Genomic DNA, 22,881 nt, shown 5'->3' with positions numbered 1-22,881 from the left:
TTATAATGTATAATATTGATAATTTTATGTGATGAGTAGGTCATTAACCAGGTTATAACGAATCTCAGATTTGTGTAAATAAAACGTGTACAATGATAGGGAACTCAAATAAGGATATATTTGGCTTGCCAGTGGTTTTATCAATCATTGGATTGATCAGGCACTTGATGGGCTAACTATATACTCGTTAAATTTTTTTAATGTTGCACACATCTTATTTAAACATTTGTGGTAATAGTACTATATACTACTTTTTTTTTTTTTTTGGGTAAAAGTCTGAAATTGGTCATTTTCTTTTCTGACTAGTTGACTACTTGCCACCAGTTCCTTCACAGTCCATGTCAATGCAGTACATGGTAGCAATCATCGTAGGATGTGTGGTGTTTGTAGCACTAGTTGCTCTTATATTCCTCTGCTGCTGCTGCCGCCACAGAAATAACAAGTTGAAGAACAAGACGGCAGATATGGAGGTGTCGCATAGAGTTGTAACACAGCAGGTAAAACATAATTGGAAATGTGTATTTAATGAGTATTGATCATGGAAATCTAGTGATGTAGTGTTTATCCATCTAGGGTAATCAATTTAATATTTTCCTCTGGCATTCACATTTTTACTGTCCCTTCATACAAATATTGTGTAAAGTAAATTATGCTGATAATGATGAGTAATAATATAAGAATAACACATATAAATTGTTGGATAGAAAAAATATGTACTCTCCTAGTAACGTAGTTAGCTTAGGTTTTTATTCAAATAATAGATATAAGGTCTAGGTAGTAGGTTGGTAGACAGCAACCGCCCAGGGAGGTACTACCGTCCTGCCAAGTGAGTGTAAAACGGAAGCCTGTAATTGTTTTACACGATGGTAGGATTGCTGGTGTCTTCTTTTTCTGTCTCATACACATGCAAGATTTCAGGTACGTCTTGCTACTTCTACTTACACTTAGGTCACACTACACATACATATACAAGCATATATATACACCCCTCTGGGTTTTCTTCTATTTTCTTTCTAGTTCTTGTTCTTATTTATTTTTTATTGTAAGAGGCGACTAAAATGCCAGGAGCAAGGGGCTAGTAACCCCTTCTCCTGTATATATTACTAAATGTAAAAGGAGAAACTTTTGTTTTTCCTTTTGGGCCACCCCGCCTCGGTGGGATACGGCTGGTGTGTTGAAAGAAGAATAGATATAAGGTTGTCAGAGTTAAAGCAGTGTACTGTAATTCAGATATATTGAAAACATCCACATTTATCTTTCTCAATATGTAGCATAATGCAATAATGTTTAAATTAAGGTAAGTAGGTACAGTGGACCCTCCGTTTTCGTCGATCTCCGTTATCTCTGATTTTGGTTTTGGCCGACTTTTTTTTCGTCAACTTTTTTAGTTTTGTTTTTGTCAATTGCCTCTGTTTTCGTCGATTGTACGGAACCTGTCCAGTGCCCAGCGCGCAGACAAAGCCGCCTCCCATACGCATTCTCGGCTAGTGTTGTGTTGTTTCTCAATGAGTGAACATATCCTGCCAGGTCATATGAAACATTTCTTAATCCATTGTTTTTGCCACTTGTTTATTGTGTGTGACTGCTAAATAAGTGACCATGGCCCCACAGAAAGCTCCTAGTGCCAGTGCTTTGGTAAAGAAAGTGAGGAACACCATAGAACTGAAAAAGAAATCCTAAGAAAATATGATAGTGGCATACGCATTGCTGAACTCGGCAGGATGTACGGGAAGTTACCATCAACAGTCGGCTCCATTGTGGCAAAGAGAAAAGAAATCATGGAAGCTGATGTTGCGAAAGGGGTGAATGCCATAACTAGAGATCCCAAACAATTGAAGAAGTGGAGAAATTGTTGTTGGTGTGGATCAGAGAGAAAGAGTTAGCAGGAGATAGTGTTGTGCAGTCTATAATTTGTGAAAAGGCAAGGCAGTTGCATGACTATCTCATAAAGAAACTGCCTGAAACAAGTGCTATGCAGGCAAATATAAGGCCAGCAAAGGCTGGTTCGAAAAATTCAAGAAGCGAAGTGGCATACACAGTGTTGTAAGGCACAGTGAGGGTGCCAGTTCAGACAAACAAGCGGCTGAAAAATTCGTGTGGGAATTCAAATGTTATGTAGAGGCTGAAAAATTTCAACCCCAACAAGTGTTTAGTTGTGACGAAACAGGCCTGTTTTGGAAGAAAATGCCAAAGAGGACCTACATTACGCAGGATGAAAAGGTACTTCAAGGACACAAGCCTATGAAAGACAGGCGAACACTCTTGTTGTGTAGTAATTCTAGTGGGGATTTCAAAGTGAAGTCTTTACTGGTGTATCACTCTGAAAATCCCAGAGTGTTCAAGACAGTGGTGTCAAGTAAATTGTGTGTGATGTGAAAGGCTAACAGTAGGGCATGGGTCACTAGGGAAATTTTCCTGGAATGGTTTAATGAAGTGTTTGACCTGAGTGTGAAGAAATACCTCCTAGATAATAAATTGCTACTCCAGTGCCTCCTGTTAAGGGACAATGCTCCTGCTCATCCTCCAGACTTGGAAGACCAGTTGTCTAAGGAATTCTGTTTTGTAACAGTGAAGTTCTTGCCTCCTAATACCACTCCTCTCATCCAGCCCATGGACCAGCAGATAATTGCAAACTTCAAAAAACTATACACCAAAGCAATGTTTCAAAGGTGCTTTGACATAACCTCCGATTCTGAATTGACGCTAAGAGAGTTCTCGAAGAATCGCTTCGGTATCTTCCACTGCATAGGCCTTATAGATAAGGCTTGGCAGGAAGTGACTTCCAGGATGATGAACTCTGCTTGGGGAAAATTGTGGCCAGATTGCGTCCAAAAGAAGGATTTTGAAGTGTTTGAGGCTGACCCTGTCGACCCTACATGATGTTGATGTTGGTGAGGGGCTCTTGATTTAAGGAATTGGATCTGTGCTCCAGTTCCCCGAATTAAGCCTGAATGCCTTCCACATCCCCCCCCCCCCAGGCGCTGTATAATCCTCCGGGTTTAGTGCTTCCCCCTTGATTATTATAATAATAATAATAATAATGTCGACCCTACACCTGTTGTGCAAATCAGTTGTGGCATTGGGGAATTTCATGGGGTTGGATGTGAGTGGCGACGATGTGGAAGAGTTGGTGAATGACTACATTGAAGAGCTAACCACTGATGAGCTGCAAGAGCTTCATCTGCAACAGCAACAGACCAAGTTGAGGAACTTGCTTCAGAGCAGGAGGAAGAGAGATGGAAGAAGGTGCCTTCTTCAAAGATTAAGGAGATTTGTGCAATATGGACAAAGATGCAAACATTTACGGATGAACATCAACCTGACAAAGCTGTTGCAATCCGTGCTGGCGACTTTTACAGTGACAATGCCATGTCCCATTTTAGGGAAATCTTAGAGATGCCAGAAATAGACCTATCTGGACAGATATTTTGTGTGACAGGGGTCCAGTGACTCTCAAAGCTGGCCCTAGTGGCATTAAAAAACAAAGGAGGGAAGTGACCCCAGATAAGGACTTGGTACATCGAGTCCTTATGGAGGGGGATTCCCCTTTCAAAGAATAACCTCTCTTCTCTCTCCCCTCCTCCCTGTCTTCCTTCTAGCCACAATAGCCTTCAATAAAGGTAAATGTCATGTACAGTGTTCATTCTTTTGTGCATGTAAATCTATTTTTTTTTTAGGTAGTAGGTTGGTAAACAGCAACTGCCCAGGGAGGTACTACCGTCCTGCCAAGTGAGTGTAAAACGAAAGCCTGTAATTGTTTTACATGATGGTAGGATTGCTGGTGTCCTTTTTTCTGTCTCGTAAACATGCAAGATTTCAGGTATGTCTTGCTACTTCTACTTACACTTAGGTCACACTACACATACATGTACAAGCACATATATACACACCCCTCTGGGTTTTCTTCTATTTTCTTTCTAGTTCTTATTCTTGTTTATTTCCTCTTATCTCCATGGGGAAGTGAAACAGAATTCTTCCTCCGTAAGCCACGCATACATATACAAACATATATATAGACATCCCTCTGGGTTTTCTGCTATTTTCTTTCTTGTTCTTGTTTATTTCCTCTTATCTCCATGGGGAAGTGGAATAGAATTCCTCCTCCGTAAGCCATGTGTGTTGTAAGAGGCGACTAAAATGCCGGGGGCAAGGGGCTAGTAACTCCTTCTTTTGTATAAATTACTAAATTTAAAAAGAGAAACTTCAATTTTTCTTTTTGGGCCACCCTGCCTTGGTGGGATATGGCCGGTTTGTTGAAAGAAAAAAAAATTTATCTTTAAGGTATAAAACTTTTTGTTGATACTTCTGGGTGTCTGGAACGGATTAATTCCATTTACATTATTTCTTATGGGGAAAATGGTTTTGGTTTTGGCCAATGGCTCTGGAGCGGATTAAACACGAAAACCAAGGGTCTACTGTATTTTTAAATTTATCATTTAGGTCTGAAATATGTATGCAAATAATGTACTTGTATTTTTCTTATATAGTGATATTTTCTCTGCTAGGCACCACCACCACCATACTATACTGTTGGCATGGACAACAAAGGTCTGGATGGATCCATGGACACAGGACTTGATGATCCTTCCAAGACTGCAATTTATAGTTCTCAGCAATATCACAACTATAGTCAGAACGGACATGTTAATCCTCAGAACAACAATGGTAAGTTGACCAAATAGTGTCTATATTAAATGGGCAAGTAAAAGCATTTTAATATTTCATTGCATACACCAGTACCCTCCAACATTTCTTCATAACTGATTCACATTAGATGGTTATGTATGGGATGAAGGCAGCACCTTGAAACAAAAGGTGAATTAACAGAAGTTACTCATTTTATTGCCAAAATAGCTGTATATTCCAATAGATATTTGATTTATGTAAAAGTGTAACACAATTGACGTTTTTACTCTTATTTCCTTATACCGAAAGAATAATAAGACCCAATATATGGAGTATATGGAGAAAAAGAGAGGGGTTAAGAGAGTGGTGAAGCAATGTAAAAAGAGAGCAAATGAGAGTGGGTGAGATGTTATCAACAAATTTTGTTGAAAATAAGAAAAAGTTTTGGAGTGAGATTAACAAGTTAAGGAAGCCTAGAGAACAAATGGATTTGTCAGTTAAAAATAGGAGAGGAGAGTTATTAAATGGAGAGTTAGAGGTATTGGGAAGATGGAGGGAATATTTTGAGGAATTGTTAAATGTTGATGAAGATAGGGAAGCTGTGATTTCATGTATAGGGCAAGGAGGAATAACATCTTGTAGGAGCGAGGAAGAGCCAGTTGTGAGTGTGGGGAAAGTTCGTGAGGCAGTAGGTAAAATGAAAGGGGGTAAGGCAGCCGGGATTGATGGGATAAAGATAGAAATGTTAAAAGCAGGTGGGGGATATAGTTTTGGAGTGGTTGGAGCTATTATTTAATAAATGTATGGAAGAGGGTAAGGTACCTAGGGATTGGCAGAGAGCATGCATAGTTCCTTTGTATAAAGGCAAAGGGGATAAAAGAGAGTGCAAAAATTATAGGGGGATAAGTCTGTTGAGTGTACCTGGTAAAGTGTATGGTAGAGTTATAATTGAAAGAATTAAGAGTAAGACGGAGAATAGGATAGCAGATGAACAAGGAGGCTTTAGGAAAGGTAGGGGGTGTGTGGACCAGGTGTTTACAGTGAAACACATAAGTGAACAGTATTTAGATAAGGCTAAAGAAGTTTTTGTGGCATTTATGGATTTGGAAAAGGTGTATGACAAGGTGGATAGGGGGGCAATGTGGCAGGTGTATGGTATAGGAGGTAGGTTGCTGAAAGCAGTGAAGAGTTTTTACGAGGATAGTGAGGCTCAAGTTAGAGTATGTAGGAAAGAGGGAGATTATTTCCCGGTAAAAGTAGGCCTTAGACAAGGATGTGTGATGTCACCGTGGTTGTTTAATATATTTATAGATGGGGTTGTAAGAGAAGTAAATGCGAGGGTCTTGGCAAGAGGCGTGGAGTTAAAAGATAAAGAATCACACATGAAGTGGAAGTTGTCACAGTTACTCTTTGCTGATGACACTGTGCTCTTGGGAGATTCTGAAGAGAAGTTAGAGGTTGGTGGATGAATTTGGTAGGGTATGTAAAAGAAGAAAATTAAAAGTGAATACAGGAAAGAGTAAGGTTATGAGGATAACAAAAAGATTAGGTGATGAAAGATTGGATATCAGATTGGAGGTAGAGAGTATGGAGGAGGTGAATGTATTCAGATATTTGGGAGTGGACGTGTCAGCGGATGGGTCTATGAAAGATGAGGCGAATCATAGAATTGATGAGGGGAAAAGGGTGAGCAGTGCACTTAGGAGTCTGTGGAGACAAAGAACTTTGTCCTTTGAGGCAAAGAGGGGAATGTATGAGAGTATAGTTTTACCAACGCTCTTATATGGGTGTGAAGCATGGGTGATGAATGTTGCAGCGAGGAGAAGGCTGGAGGCAGTGGAGATGTCATGTCTGAGGGCAAATGTGTGGTGTGAATATAATGCAGAGAATTCGTAGTTTTGAAGTTAGGAGGAGGTGGGGGATTGCCAAAACTGTTGTCCAGAGGGCTGAGGAAGGGTTGTTGAGGTGGTTCGGACATGTAGAGAGAATGGAGCGAAACAATGACTTCAAGAGTGTATCAGTCTGTAGTGGAAGGAAGGCGGGGTAGGGGTCGGCCTAGGAAAGGTTGGAGGGATGGGGTAAAGGAGGTTTTGTGTGCGAGGGGCTTGGACTTCCAGCGGGCATGTGTGAGCGTGTTTGATAGGAGTGAATGGAGACAAATGGTTTTTAATACTTGACGTGCTGTTGGAGTGTGAGCAAAGTAACATTTATGAAGGGATTCGGGGAAACCGGCAGGCCGGACTTGAGTCCTGGAGATGGGAAGTACAGTGCCTGCACTCTGAAGGAGGGGTGTTAATGTTGCAGTTAAAAAACTGTAGTGTAAAGCACTCTTCTGGCAAGACAGTGATGGAGTGAATGATGGTGAAAGTTTTTCATTTTCAGGCCACCCTGCCTTGGTGGGAATTCTAACAGTGTGCTAATAAAAAAAAAATAAAAAAAAAATAATCCTTAAACTGTGCAAGACACAAATTGACTTTAAATTGCACGACATGTATACTGCTTACAATTAAAGTATGCTGGCCTCCTCTAAACCAGTACCTACAAAAATAAATCATCCCTTGTGCTTTGAGACATCCTTAATCCTTTGAGGATCCAGACTACAGATCTGAAACTTGTCCATAAGTCCAAGAATTTTCTCAAAAAAAAAAAACTATCCTTTTCTGATGGTAATGACACCGAAAGTACAAAATTTATTGGAAAACTTAGGGAATTACGCTTTTTCAAAGTTAGCTGTCTCGGCAATATTTATGCAGTGGCAATTTTGCCCACTTAGGTCCTATTTTAGGCCAATTCCATTGATACAGTTGACCAAAATCTTGGCAATTTTGCTATTATGCCTGCCATGCTATCGATTGAGCACAAGAAACCTCCCATTTAATTATTTCAGCTACCCAATTAATTTCACAAAATTCAATAATTGCCATTTTAAAAACAAGGGTCCAGAATAAACACTACAGACACTCCTGGCACTATTGTTATGTCCCCTGATATTACCTAGATTACATTTGCTTTCCATTTTGAATTTTTATTTACACAAAATGGAAGATTTACTTTAATGGAGACTACCGCATTGTTGTAATAATCGTATAAATAATGTCGGTGCATTTGTGAACGCGTATTAAACTGACCATCTGGATGTGTATTGAACGAGTGATGTGATTTGTGTCCTCTGGAATATTGGCAGATATCAAATATTTCCACTACTATGAGCTGAATTTCAAGCTACTTTATGAAACCAAAATCATCTCTTTTTTCTGTAATGTATCTAAATTCTATCAATGATACCAAGAATAAAACCATAAAAGCCATTCAGAAATGCACTATGAAGTTGCAATTTTAAACCAAATACAAGGTCAGGTTTTTTTCCCCCTCCATGTATTATGTGGGGGCAGAATTGTTTTTTATATGGCTCACACTCACAGCATAGACCCATACTCGCATGTCTAGGCCCAAATTTACCAGTCACAGCTTATCTGAGTGAGCTAAGCTCAAGTAGTTCTACAGCACAGACCCTGACCTTGGAGCCATGGTGCTACAGCAATGACCGCAAAAGGGTCAACTTATTGTGATAATGTTTGTTTTATTTGTGCTAGTAGTAGTTTTTATTTTTAATTTTATTTTGAGTGTTCTTGTTTGTATTTTGTATATTGTTTACAAGAGTGCCCATTGATCTACAAGGTCAAGGTGCTCTTCAAATTTCTAAACTTCCTTTTCTACGGTATTGTAACTATTATCTTGTTATTAACGAACTTCATATTTTATAGGCATGGGATACATGGACAACAGCTACTCAAATTCCAATAATGGTGGTTCTGTCAATTCTCAAGATTCCCTGTGGCAAGTGAAAGGTCACGGTGAGGCACAGATGACGACACATATGGCCCCACATATGGCCCAGGATTCCAGAGGTTACCAGTATGATCCTATGGTTCATGGCGGTTATGGTATCTCTGGATATGATGATTACTCTCATTATCCACCAACTAGTTACCAAGGGCAAGGAATGGTTGATGAATACCCAGGTTCACGAGGCAACTACGTAACCAATGGAGACCCATATGCTGCAGTACACAAGCCCAGAAAGCGTGTTGAGCACATTGGTGAGATCTCATTTGTACTTTGTTTGCTGCTGTAATGTCTCTAGAACCCACAGGACTCGCCTGTTCTGTGATTTGTAATAGTAATATCTCTAGTTAGACAGCTGTGTGTATGGACTAACCTTTTCATTAGTGGACATAAATCTTTTTTTTATTTTATTATTAAAACATCGGCTGTTTCCCACCAAAGCAGGATGGCCTGAAAAAGAAAAACTTCATCATCATTCACTCCATCACTGTCCTGCCAGAGGCATGCTTACACTATGGTTATAAAACTGCAACATTACCATCCCTCCTTCAGAGTGCTGGCACTGTACTTCCCATCTCCAGGAATCAAGTCCAGCCTGCCGGTTTCCCTGAATTCCTTCATAAATGTTACCTTGCTTACACTCCAACAGCACGTCAAGTCCTAAAAACCATTTGTCTCCATTCACTCCTATCTAACACACTCACGCACGCTTGCTGGAAGTCCAAGCCCCTCACACACGAAACCACGTTTACCTGCTCCCTCCTACCTTTGCTAGGCCGATCCCTACTCCGCCGTCCCTCCACTACAGATTTATACAGGTCCCCCTCCACATTCGCGAGGGTTAGGGGATCAAGAACCTCACGAATGTCTGGTGCACAAATACATATATATTGTAGGGATATATAATAGCATTTACTTAGCCTAACAATACTACTTCCTTAACCTATTGAACCATGAACAATCATAAAACACATGAACACATCGTAAAATATTGTACTGGTGCCAGCCCTTTGGTAAAGGTGAGAAAGACTATGGAATTCAAGAAAGAACTCGGAGCAGAGTACGAAAGTGGAGGAGGAAGAGAGAGGGGAGAATGTGCCTTCTTCAGTGATTCTGTGATATGTACAATACTAAAGCAGCACGAGTCGATAAAGGCTATAATCCCAGCCAGCGATAAGGCGTAGCATTAACAGTGTAGCAAGTAAGTTAAGCAATTAATCGATAGAAAAAGGACAGCACGAACCTAACTCCTCCAATGTTGTTGGAGTTATATAGGGCTACTGACAACACCAGTCTCTGCTGCCGCCTCCACCACCATATATGGCTTATGCTCTCTGTGGCCCTTATACAACCAACAGCACAGCAACACTCGTGACATAATGAGATATTTTATTCATTCTAGAGTGTCATGTTTCTGTCATTAATATTGTTTATTATGTTATATTAGATGAATTGTGATAGATAAATAAACCATAGACTTGATATAAGTGTCATATTGAAGGACTATCTTGTCCTATCTTCAAACAAACTCTGCCACCGCCACAATTCCTAACATATTTAAATATGATTGGGCAGCTAGGAATTTACGAATGTTCGAAGCCTGCGAAAGTGGAAAACGCGAATGTTGAGGGAGACCTGTACATTCTCGAAGTCATTCTATTTTGTTCCTTCCTCTCTACATGTCCAAACCATCTCAATAACCCCTCCTCAGCCCTCTGGATAATAGTTTTGGTAATCCCACACCTCCTCCTAATCTCCAAATTACGGATTCTCTGCATTATATTCACACCACATGTTGCTCTCAGACATGACATCACTGCCTCCAACCTTCTCCTTGTTGCAACATTCACAATCCATGCCTCATGCTCATACAAGAGTGTTGGTATAACTATACTCTCATACATTCCCCTCTTTCTTTGTCTCCACAGACTCCTTGGTGCACCACTTTCCTTTTTCCCCTCATTAATTCTATGATTCACCTCGTCCTTCATAGATCCATCTGATGACACATCCACTCCCAGATATCTGAACACGTTCACCTCCTCCGTACTCTACCCCTCCAATCTGATATAGAATCTTACGTTACCTAATTTTTTTTTGTTATCCTCATCACCTTACTCTTTCCTATATTCACTTTTAATTTCCTTCTTTTACATACCCTGCAAAACTCAACTAACATCTGCAACTTCTCTTCAGAATTCCCCCCCTTCCCCCCGAAAAAAAAAAAAAAAGTACTGTCATCAGCAAAGAGCAATTGTGACACCTCCCACTTTGTGTTATTCTTTATCTTTTAACCCTACACCTCTTGCCAACACCCGAGCATTCACTTCTCTTACAACTTCATCTATAAATGTATTAAAAAAACATGGTGACATCACACATCCCTATCTAAGGCCTACTTTCACTGGGAAATATTATTGCCTTAAAATTACTTGCATGTATCATAACAAAAATACTTATATGTATCTTTAATTCAACACACCGGCCATATCCCACCGAGGTGGGGTGGCCCAAAAGGTAAAACGAAAGTTTCTCCTTTTACATTTAGTAATATATACAGGAGAAGGGGTTACTAGCCCCTTGCTCCTGGCATTTTAGTCGCCTCTTATAACACGCATGGCTTACGGAGGAAGAATCCTGTTCCACTTCCCCATGGAGGTAAGAGGAAATAAACAAGAACAAGAACTAGTAAGAAAATAGAAGAAAACCCAGAGGGGTATATACTATATGCTTGTACATGTATGTGTAGTGTGACCTAAGTGTAAGTAGAAGTAGCAAGACGTACCTGAAACCTCGCATGTTCATGAGACAGAAAAAAAAGAACACCAGCAATCCTACCATCATGTAAAACAATTACAGGCTTCTGTTTTACACTCGCTTGGCAGGACGGTAGTACATTCCTGGGCGGTTGCTGTCTACCAACCTACTACCTACATTGTATGCATCATAACAATAAAAATGCTTTCAAATGAGCTGATGTAGGTAACAGCTCTTAGCTTGTCAATAAAGTTAGGAATCCTTAACCTGTAAATAGCTTGTCAAAAAGCAGGGATCCTTAACCTAACTTTGTCAAACCCTCTAAAAAAAAAAAAAACTTTAATAACTGATATCTAATGATCCACAGATGGAGGCTGTGATGTGAGTGGCATGCCAGACCCGTATATGGAGCATTATGAGCAAGGCGGTGCAGAGATGAGCTCTGACAATAAACCTCAGATCAGCTTTGACGAGTCCTTAGAATCCGGTTACTCGACACCGAACTCTCGTAACCGCCGCATCATCAGGGAAATTATTGTGTGAAGAAGAAGAATGTAATTTATGGTGATAAAATGTTTCAGGTTACTGGGAAGCTAATACTTGGGTCATTGGATTTTAATTGTAAATAAAGCGTATGTTTAAGCAGTCTTCAGCTTAGGTTGATTTTTGCCAGATCTGTTTAGAATATTGCCCAAGAAATGAGTTTGGTGGTAAAAAAGAAAATGCCATTAATGACCAAATAATATTGGCTGCTTGTTCCCTCCCAAAAGGTACCCATTATTTTTGGGGGTTAATTTGCAGTGACCCAGTTTATAATATTGCACTAATGTGCAATTCCACATCAATATATTTACTATACAGTGACTATTTTTGTATGTTACCGAATGCTTTCCTGCTTGCATGAAGACTACCCAAGACTTGATTCATGGATCTGGCTGGCACTGAAAGGAACTTCTTCCACCGTTACTTGCCAGGCCGGGGCGGTATGTATCCTTCCCTTTCTTCCTGCTACAACCTAAAGCCACTGATGAATATTGGCTAAGAAAAGACAAGAAGTTTACACTGCCCCTTGCTCATGTCTAGTCTGAATTGCTGATTATGTTAGTGAATGATGTACACTTGTTTGTGTGGATGAGATTCAAAGTTGCTCCAAGTTTAGTATGAATTGGTTAGCTTTGTGCTATGACTGAATAACATTAATATTCTGTAGATAATCTTGTGCTAGCTCACACAGACAATTAGTGCTAAGTGAAGGGTTTCTGTGATGAAAGCAGAGCTTTTAGTTGTACAGGTATTCAGCACAAAGGTGAGCACAGGATATGAAGCTCAATTGGAGCGTGGTCACAAAGTGGTGCATGCCGGTTTATTAATCACTACAGACATGTGGACGCATTACAAATTTTGTGATTACTGTGATACTGGCTTCCCTAGTGCATAAATCTGGGTCACATTCAGACACATAAGTATACTGTCTCCCATCAGGGATTGAAAAGAAAGTGCCACTAGTGAAGATGGCCCAAGTGTTAGTATAGCAGCTTGCTGTCGTAACAGGCTTTGTGATCTCAAGTGCAAATGGGGGCTGCCTCAGTTTTTGTACTTCATATATATATATATATACATATATATATTTATATTAAGAAATGTTTGTAATTTACCTGTGTAAAAAAATGTTGTATGTTTCAACAGTGGAGGTAGTGCAATAACTGAGCTGTTACCTCTCATTTTGTTAAGTTTTATATCTTATAATTTGTGTTCCACTTCTCAGAAAAGAAAGGAATGAATCCTCTCATACTTTCATTAATGTAGGCATTTTCAATCATTAAAAAAAAAGTTGATATCTAAATGTTTTAAACCAGTTGTTAAACAGTAGATTGTCTGGCATATTGGGTGTTCCAGTATTTTTGAGTACTGCTCTTTTTAAATTTTCAAATATAAGACTATGCTCTCGAGAGATTTAAACACTTTAAAAGAATGTTGTAATTTTAGATGTATAAAGACAAGATCTTGTATTTGGACTGATGTTGGATGCTGTTCCGTAGTTTCATGATAATGTTTGCCAACAGTTTAGGATACAGGATGTATGACTTGAAGTAGTGTGGAACAATTTTTTTTATATATATATAGTATATATATAGAAAATTACTACTCTGTATTTTGTGTTCTCTTATCAGAGTTCAATAATTTTACTTTATATATATTTCTAAGTTTTTTTCATTTTTGTATTTGTGTAAATAATTTTATTTATAGAATAAAATATTTTGGGAATGGGTACTAAAGTACCCATCACCCCCACTCTCGAGCTGCCAATACTAACTTCTCACCCTGTCGCTCATATATAAATATTTTAATGTAGTAATTATTGGCAAGCTTGAAATGAGAAAAGTACTGAATGATCATGGTCCTTGTAAATAAGTACTGCATCAAGTTTTGCTCGTAAACCTGCTGTTGTCTTGCTTTGATAACTTTATATTTTTAATACTGAATGTTTTTTACGAATCTTATTGCATGTGGTAATCTTCAGGAAAAACTTACTTTTTATGGAAGTATTGCATTTTATTTTAATGTTCACACATTCCAAAAAATATCTGTGCAATAACCTTATATAGGAAGGTGAAAGCTTGCATATGTAGAATAATAATTCACAAGACTGTGGCCAGAACCCTTCACAAATGGCTTTTGGCTTATTTTGGACAATTATTGAGTCACAGCTGAGTGGGAAAATAGGGGAGAGAAGATAGTACTAATAGTATAGTATAGAAGTAGCAATAATTGTAATAGTAGTAGTAGTGGTAGTAATAAAGGGATGGAGAAGCAGGTTACTCCACCCTCTTGACACATCCATCTCCATGGGGTATGCGAAGGTACAAAGAAAAGAGCCTGCAGTAAGCCTAATGGCTTATGCTAAGAAAGAAAAAACACATGTATTGAACATATGCAAGCTTAAAGTTTCCATTACTAAACATTGACATAAATGAAATTCAAATATTAGAGTTAAGTAAAACTTTTATAATTGAAAAATTTTCTGACGCTCATTGTTTAATAGTATATATTTTTGTAAATAATGTATATGTACCTGTACATCATAGATCTGTAAATGATCTAATGACAAAGTTTTGTATAAGGTAACAAGGTTACACAATTTTTGTATTCAGGATTTAAACCCAATTAAACATCAGTAATTATGTAATTTTCATTCAGACCTTATATACTGCAGTCTGTATTTTGCCTTCAAATAATGGAAGAATATAGTTTGAAAGAATAAACAAAAAGTTAACAAACATATTAAGAGATTTATAAACTTCACATTCACCTGCTGCACACATCAACATGGGTAGCTACCAATACTAAACTAGCAAAACAGCTGCTGCTGCTGTAGCAAATCTGCATTTAACTCTTTAGCAGTCCTAGACTCTAAGGTCCCTACCTCATCACCTCGTACTGTTCTCAAATCTTCATCTTTTCACTGACACGTTTCTGTCTACAAGAACTCTCGCAACAGCTCCTCCCCTTTGCCCTTCTACTTCTCCAAAGTCCAAAAACTCCCCAAGTGTAAATCTTCTTTAACCTCTCCTTCACATATCTTTCCTGGACATTTTTCATTACCAATCTGTGTACCTGGTTCTGTTAAGAGTGTGGAGGTTCATCCTCCCTCCCATACAGTCCCTTCCTCTCCTGTCACCTCCTATCTTTCTTCCTCTCCTATCCCCTTCCAAGCTACCTTCCATCATTGCCCAGATCTTTACTCGCATTTCCCCTTCTATCTCCGGTGTTGTCCTACATACAATGTCCTTGTTCTCTAGAACACTTGGAGCAATTATTTTTTTTTTTTTTTTTATCACACTGGCCGATTCCCACCAAGGCAGGGTGGCCCGAAAAAGAAAAACTTTAACCATCATTCACTCCATCACTGTCTTGCCAGAAGGGTGCTTTACACTACAGTTTTTAAACTGCAACATTAACACCCCTCCTTCAGAGTGCAGGCACTGTACTTCCCATCTCCAGGACTCAAGTCCGGGCCTGCCGGTTTCCCTGAATCCCTTCATAAATGTTACTTTGCTCACACTCCAACAGCACGTCAAGTATTAAAAACCATTTGTCTCCATTCACTCCTATCAAACACGCTCACGCATGCCTGCTGGAAGTTCAAGCCCCTCGCACACAAAACCTCCTTTACCCCCTCCCTCCAACCCTTCCTAGGCTGACCCCTACCCCGCCTTCCTTCCACTACAGACTGATACACTCTTGAAGTCATTCTGTTTCGCTCCATTCTCTCTACATGTCCGAACCACCTCAACAACCCTTCCTCAGCCCTCTGGACAACAGTTTTGGTAATCCCACACCTCCTCCTAACTTCCAAACTACGAATTCTCTGCATTATATTCACACCACACATTGCCCTCAGACATGACATCTCCACTGCCTCCAGCCTTCTCCTCGCTGCAACATTCATCACCCACGCTTCACACCCATATAAGAGCGTTGGTAAAACTATACTCTCATACATTCCCCTCTTTGCCTCCAAGGACAAAGTTCTTTGTCTCCACAGACTCCTAAGTGCACCACTCACTCTTTTTCCCTCATCAATTCTATGATTCACCTCATCTTTCATAGACCCATCCGCTGACACGTCCACTCCCAAATATCTGAATACGTTCACCTCCTCCATACTCTCTCCCTCCAATCTGATATTCAATCTTTCATCACCTAATCTTTTTGTTATCCTCATAACCTTACTCTTTCCTGTATTCACCTTTAATTTTTTTCTTTTGCACACCCTACCAAATTCATCCACCAATCTCTGCAGCTTCTCTTCAGAATCTCCCAAGAGCACAGTGTCATCAGCAAAGAGCAGCTGTGACAACTCCCACTTTGTGTGTGATTCTTTATCTTTTAACTCCACGCCTCTTGCCAAGACCCTCGCATTTACTTCTCTTACAACCCCATCTATAAATATATTAAACAACCACGGTGACATCACACATCCTTGTCTAAGGCCTACTTTTACTGGGAAAAAATTTCCCTCTTTCCTACATACTCTAACTTGAGCCTCACTATCCTCATAAAAACTCTTCACTGCTTTCAGTAACCTACCTCCTACACCATACACTTGCAACATCTGCCACATTGCCCCCCTATCCACCCTGTCATACGCCTTTTCCAAATCCATAAATGCCACAAAGACCTCTTTAGCCTTATCTAAATACTGTTCACTTATATGTTTCACTGTAAACACCTGGTCCACACACCCCCTACCTTTCCTAAAGCCTCCTTGTTCATCTGCTATCCTATTCTCCGTCTTACTCTTAATTCTTTCAATTATAACTCTACCATACACTTTACCAGGTACACTCAACAGACTTATCCCCCTATAATTTTTGCACTCTCTTTTATCCCCTTTGCCTTTATACAAAGGAACTATGCATGCTCTCTGCCAATCCCTAGGTACCTTACCCTCTTCCATACATTTATTAAATAATTGCACCAACCACTCCAAAACTATATCCCCACCTGCTTTTAACATTTCTATCTTTATCCCATCAATCCCGGCTGCCTTACCCCCTTTCATTTTACCTACTGCCTCACGAACTTCCCCCACACTCACAACTGGCTCTTCCTCACTCCTACAAGATGTTATTCCTCCTTGCCCTATACACGAAATCACAGCTTCCCTATCTTCATCAACATTTAACAATTCCTCAAAATATTCCCTCCATCTTCCCAATACCTCTAACTCTCCATTTAATAACTCTCCTCTCCTATTTTTAACTGACAAATCCATTTGTTCTCTAGGCTTTCTTAACTTGTTAATCTCACTCCAAAACTTTTTCTTATTTTCAACAAAATTTGTTGATAACATCTCACCCACTCTCTCATTTGCTCTCTTTTTACATTGCTTCACCACTCTCTTAACCTCTCTCTTTTTCTCCATATACTCTTCCCTCCTTGCATCACTTCTACTTTGTAAAAACTTCTCATATGCTAACTTTTTCTCCCTTACTACTCTCTTTACATCATTATTCCACCAATCGCTCCTCTTCCCTCCTGCACCCACTTTCCTGTAACCACAAACTTCTGCTGAACACTCTAACACTACATTTTTAAACCTACCCCATACCTCTTCGACCCCATTGCCTATGCTCTCATTAGCCCATCTATCCTCCAATAGCTGTTTATATCTTACCCTAACTGCCTCCTCTTTTAGTTTATAAACCTTCACCTCTCTCTTCCCTGATGCTTCTATTCTCCTTGTATCCCATCTACCTTTTACTCTCAGTGTAGCTACAACTACAAATATATTGAGGAGACTAAACCATTGATGGACACTGATCCACCTCCCGTCGTTACTCTTCACTCTTCTACTCCATCTGTACAACTTTCTTCGCAGCGTTCCAATCCTTAGCTGCTTATTCGTTTTCCACTGCTTCCATGTGTGGACATTACTAAGCCTTTTAGTCTGTAGATACCTATTGCTTCATATTTCCTGTATCCTTCTCTTCTCAAATCATGGCTTATTTACAGTGGAATATCTGAGACCTCAGAGGTAACCGGTATTGCTCTCCCAGTTTTCCCCCGTTTGTGTTTGTTTACAAGAACCCAAATTACACTCAGTTATTATCCATCCTGTCTCAGGCTATGTTTTATTATATTCATCGACAGCGCTGTATAGCCCTTGTGGCTTAGCGCTTCTTTTTGATTATAATAATAATTATATTCATCAGAGGAAATTTCACTTTTATGCACTGGTATACCATACCATCAGATCTTTGTTCATACTTTGTTGTGTCATACTGCAGCACACATCTACTTGAATAAGTGGTATACAGTCTGTTCTTTGTATCTTTCTCCTTCTCTGGCATTATCTGTTCCAGATGTTGCATTTCTGGTTTCTTCATTACCACCACTACTTCTGTTATTAGGCAATTTTAATGCTTGCTTTCATTGTGACTCGTGAGATTCGGTTACAGTTCTCTTCCCCTCCATGTTTTAAGTATAGGTGCTACCACCCATTTTGACCCTCATACTCACTCTTGCATCAATCTCTCAGTTTGCTCTTCATCACCTGCACTAGTCTGTACTCCCAGCCTTGCATGACAGCAATCATTTTCCAATCCTCCTTCCTTCCCATTTGTATTTTGATAGTGTTGGGTTTACAGCAGTGTTTCCAGACAGCATAGTGCGAGGGCATTTATTAGACTCGGCTTGCATTTTTACAGCTGAATTGTATGAAATTCTCAAAGCAGTTATCTGTATTGCACCTATGCCTGTGTTGCCATTTGTGGTAGTCTCTGACTCAGTGCTTTGAAAGGTATAAAAAAAATTGATTCATCTCATCCCCTAGTCCTTTGTATACATCTTTGGTTACACCACATCTCTAGCAAAAACAAAGATATTGTTTTCTGTTGTTTCTCTGGTCATGTTGATGTACAGAGCAATGAATAGGCAGACACTGCCGTTGGCAACAATGTTGATCTGATATGATACCTAACAAATTACATTCTATCAAACCAAGTCCTCTTCAAGGGGGGCTCCTTGGCGTGGTGAAGAGGCTCTTGGTCTGAGGAATTAGACCTATTGGTCTTCTTCCTCAGACCGAACCTAATTACCCCCCAATCTCCCCTCCCCTATCCCATCCTCCCCTTTTTCCTTTCCTCCTCCTCCTCCCCACCCCTCCCTTTTGCCCTTCCTCTTTTTGTCCTTTGGGATTTCTCCCACAGGCGCGCTAGTTCCTAGGTAGGGGAAAGGATACCGGGGTCCATCCCATTCCGTTGAGGTTCTTAGCGGTGGCGTAGTTTGCCGTGGAATCTGGATCGCCTGGGGATGTCCCGATCCCTCTCCGGTATCCCGGAGTAGCTTTGGGTGTCTTTCGGGCGACGAGTGTATCTCTGGAAGCCACCTTTCGGATTCCGGGGGTGGTGGCCGAAGGAGATATGCTTTGTGGCGGATATCCGGCCGCCCTCTCTTTTGTCCACCGAGGTAGCTCGGCAGATGTGAGGTTGCTATCCCGGATTGTTAGTTTACTAGCATGATGGGTAGGGTATGGCACGGGTTCCATGCTGCATCTGCGCTACTTGCGGTGCTGAGGTCCTCTTGGGCGTGGAGGGAGATTGCTGGCCCTTTCATTCCTCCTAGGAACTATCCCTCCCCGGTCCCCCCTTTTTTTATTCTTTTTTTTATTTTTCTTTTCTTTTCTTCTTTCTTTTTTTTTCTTAAAAACAAAAAGAAAGAAGTAACCTAACCATGGCAGCCCTAGTCCATGAACCTGGTACCCCCAGGCCCCTTCTTGATACCGCACCCCGTTCTGACCCCGCCTCGTCTTTGGACCACTCTTCAGACATTCCTCATGCCTCTGTACCTATTGCCGGTGCTGTTTCCTCACCCGCTTCAGGTACTGAGGCCTCGACTGACTCCTTCGATTTATCGGACCTTCGCTCTCCTCTGACTATGCTTCCGGCCTCTCCCTCTACGGTGCGGCAATTTTCAAATCGCCGACCCGTTCCACGTCGGACCAACTCTGGTCCCACGCCTAAACGCCAACGACAATTACCTGCTGATGATACTTCTCCACCTTCTCGTTCTTCTCAGAAACGATCGACACGTCCTTCACTACCTTTCCACGCTCAGTTTCAGACTGAACAATGGACTAAATTCTTCACTTTACGACCAACTTCCTCTACTGCCTATCTTTCTGACCATAGTATTGGCAAGGCACTCCTACGCCATGTTGGTAAAGATATTTCTTTTCATGCTCTTAAGAGCGGTACGCGCATCATTACCGTACAGAATGCTACCCAGGCTCATGAGCTCTCTCGTCTTTCCCACATCGATGCTGTTCCTGTCACTCTTGAAAAACATCATTCCCTCAATTCTTGTAGTGGTACCGTCATTCTGCCCCATACCATAGTTCAACAAAATTTCCAGACATGTGGCACTGACATTCTTGAACAGCTGGAACTCCAAGATCTCCCAATCCTCAAGGTAGACACTTACGTTCTTCCTGCCCGTGGGCGGAGACGATACCCTAGCAATGTGGCTTGTTTAACTTTTGACAGCCAAGAACTCCCATCCTCAGTTTATATAGCAGGACATCGGTTACAAGTTCGAAAGGTGATCCCTACACCACAACAGTGTAGAAATTGTTGGCGATTTGGCCATCCAGCGAAATATTGCAGATCTATCGCCGAATGCCCAGTCTGTGGTGCCGATGACCATTCTCATACGTCTTGCAATCGATCTCCCTCTTGCCTTAACTGTCATGAGGCTCACCCTTCATACTCTCGCCGTTGTCAGGTCTATTTAAACGAGCGGGAAATCCGTTACCTCAGAGAGACAGAAGGTCTCCCTTTTGCCATGGCAGTTTCTCATCTCCGCCTCCAAGGGAGACTCCCACGTGTTTCTTATTCCCGTGTTTCAAAACGTCCCCCCACTTCTGGTATCCCATCTTCTACACCCACCTCTGTGGTTACCCCTCCCATAATCACTCCTGTATCTAATCCTTTTGCTGTCCTCGGCTCAGACGTCCCTACTTCAACGCCTCAGTCTAATCTCGCTTCTTCGAGTTCTCTCTCACAAGCCTCAGTATCGACGAGACCTCGTACGACACCTCCTCCCAATCGTCCCTCTACTTCTCAAAAGTCAAAAAAAGGTCCGTTAACACCTCCTACCCATCTTCCACCTCCTCATTTTACCCTCCCTGTCTCTGTCCCTGGTTCTTCCCCTCTCACTGGCTCAGTTACAAGTGTAGAGGTTCACCCTCCTCCTCGTACTGTACCTTCCTCCCCTGTTCCCTCCCAAGTTTCTTCCTCTTCTGCCACCTCCCAGGTTCCTGCCTCTTCTGTCCCCTGCCACGCTTCTCCAGTTCCCTCCACCCTTTCGCCCCCCCCCTACCTTGGTACAGTCCAATACAGTTCCAATCTTTACTCATCCTCCCCCTACCATTCCCAATATTGTCTCCCATACGACATCTCTGAATTCCCAAACACTTGAAGCAATCTCTGAATATATTGCAGAGACCAAACCATCAATGGACACTGATCCACCTTCCGCTCTTTCTCTCTCCTCTGCTCCATCTGCGCAACTCCTTTCTTCACAGCGCACCGTTCCTTCGCTGCTTGAACGTTTTCCACTGCCTCCGCATGTGGACTTTTCTAACCCTTCTAGTCCGTAGGAACCCTTACCTGCAGATTTCAAGTATCTTTATCATGGCCTATTTACAGTGGAATATACGTGGCCTCAGGGGTAATCGGGGTGAGCTTCAGATGTTACTCTCCCAGTTTGCCCCTGTTGGTGTTTGCTTACAGGAACCAAAATTACACTCTGCTGTTATTTCTCACATCTCAGGCTATAATTTATTGTATTCTTCAGATCCTTTTCCTGATGGGACCTTTAATGAAAGTGCCCTTCTTCTCCGCACTGATATTCCGTACCATCAGCTATTTGTTCATACTTCGCTGCATTACACAGCTCCCCGTATCCACTTACATAGGTGGTATACGCTCTGTTCTTTATATCTCTCTCCTTCTCGGGCATTATCTATTCCGGATTTTGCCTTCCTTGTTTCGTCATTACCGCCACCGATTCTGTTACTTGGTGATTTTAATGCCCACCATTTCCTCTGGGGGGGGGTCTCACTGTGATTCCCGTGGAATTCAGTTAGAGGCTTTTCTTGCCACCCACCCCCTCCATGTTTTAAATACAGGTACTCACACCCATTTTGATCCTCGGACTCATACTCTCTCTTGCATCGATCTCTCAGTCTGCTCTTCCTCCGCCGCATTAGACTTCACTTGGTCTGTTCTCCCGGACTTACATGAGTGATCATTTCCCAATCATTCTTATTTCCCCTTCATATTCGCCACCTCTTCGCACCCCACGCTGGCAATTTAATCGGGCAAATTGGAACCTTTACTCACACCTGACTGTTTTTAAAGAGGTTCCTTCTTCGTCCTCCATCGATGAGCTTTTACACCTCTTCTCGTCCTCCGTTTTCACCGCAGCTTCTCATTCTATACCCCAAACTTCGGGCAGGCATTCTCAGAAATGCGTGCCTTGGTGGTCTCCTGCTTGTGCTCGTGCAGTACGTTTGAAACGCGCTGCATGGGGCAGGTACCGGTACAATAGAACCACAGAGCGACTCCTTGATTTTAAACAGAAGCGTGCGATCGCTCGCCGTGTCATCCGTGATGCTAAACGCACTTGCTGGTGAGATTCTCCACCATCACCTCTGCTTCCTCTATGAGTGCAGTCTGGAAAAAAGTACGAAAACTGAGTGGTAAATATTCTCCTGACCCGGCTCCTGTTCTGCGGGTTGCCGGTGTTGATATAGCAAACCCACTAGATGTTGCCAATGAAATTGGCAATCATCTGGTCCGTATTTCTCAGGGACTCCATCTATACCCCTCATTTCTTTCCTCAAAGTCTGCCAGAGAGTTAGCACCCTTGGACTTTTCTTCTCTCAGAGAAGAACAGTATAATGTGCCTTTTACACTTCAAGAACTGGAGGCAACACTCTCAGCTTGTCGATCATCGGCAGCTGGGCCCGACGACATTCATATTCGTATGCTACAACATTTACATCAGTCAGCCCTTGCAGTCCTATTACGCCTTTACAATCTTATTTGGTCACAAGGAGTTCTTCCACAGCTGTGGAAATCC

The 22,881-nt window shown here is 41.3% G+C and overlaps 1 protein-coding gene across 1 annotated transcript in view; it reads left to right on the top strand.

Moving 5' to 3' along the window:
- ed (echinoid) overlaps positions 1 to 14,411 on the top strand; it is a 321,088-nt gene extending 306,677 nt beyond the window's left edge. The window contains exons 7-10 of the mRNA XM_070090206.1: positions 307 to 497; positions 4,506 to 4,665; positions 8,391 to 8,726; positions 11,597 to 14,411. Coding sequence (XP_069946307.1) covers positions 307 to 497; positions 4,506 to 4,665; positions 8,391 to 8,726; positions 11,597 to 11,772 — 863 coding nt within the window. The 3' untranslated portion in view covers positions 11,773 to 14,411. The remainder of the gene's footprint in view (positions 1 to 306; positions 498 to 4,505; positions 4,666 to 8,390; positions 8,727 to 11,596) is intronic.
- The last annotated feature ends 8,470 nt before the right edge of the window (positions 14,412 to 22,881 follow it).

This window comes from Cherax quadricarinatus, chromosome 31, assembly GCF_038502225.1.
Source record: "Cherax quadricarinatus isolate ZL_2023a chromosome 31, ASM3850222v1, whole genome shotgun sequence".
In the NCBI taxonomy this organism is placed as follows: Eukaryota; Metazoa; Arthropoda; class Malacostraca; order Decapoda; family Parastacidae; genus Cherax; species Cherax quadricarinatus.
Note: the sequence above shows the minus strand (reverse complement) of the source record. Positions and strands in the feature narration are given on the sequence as shown.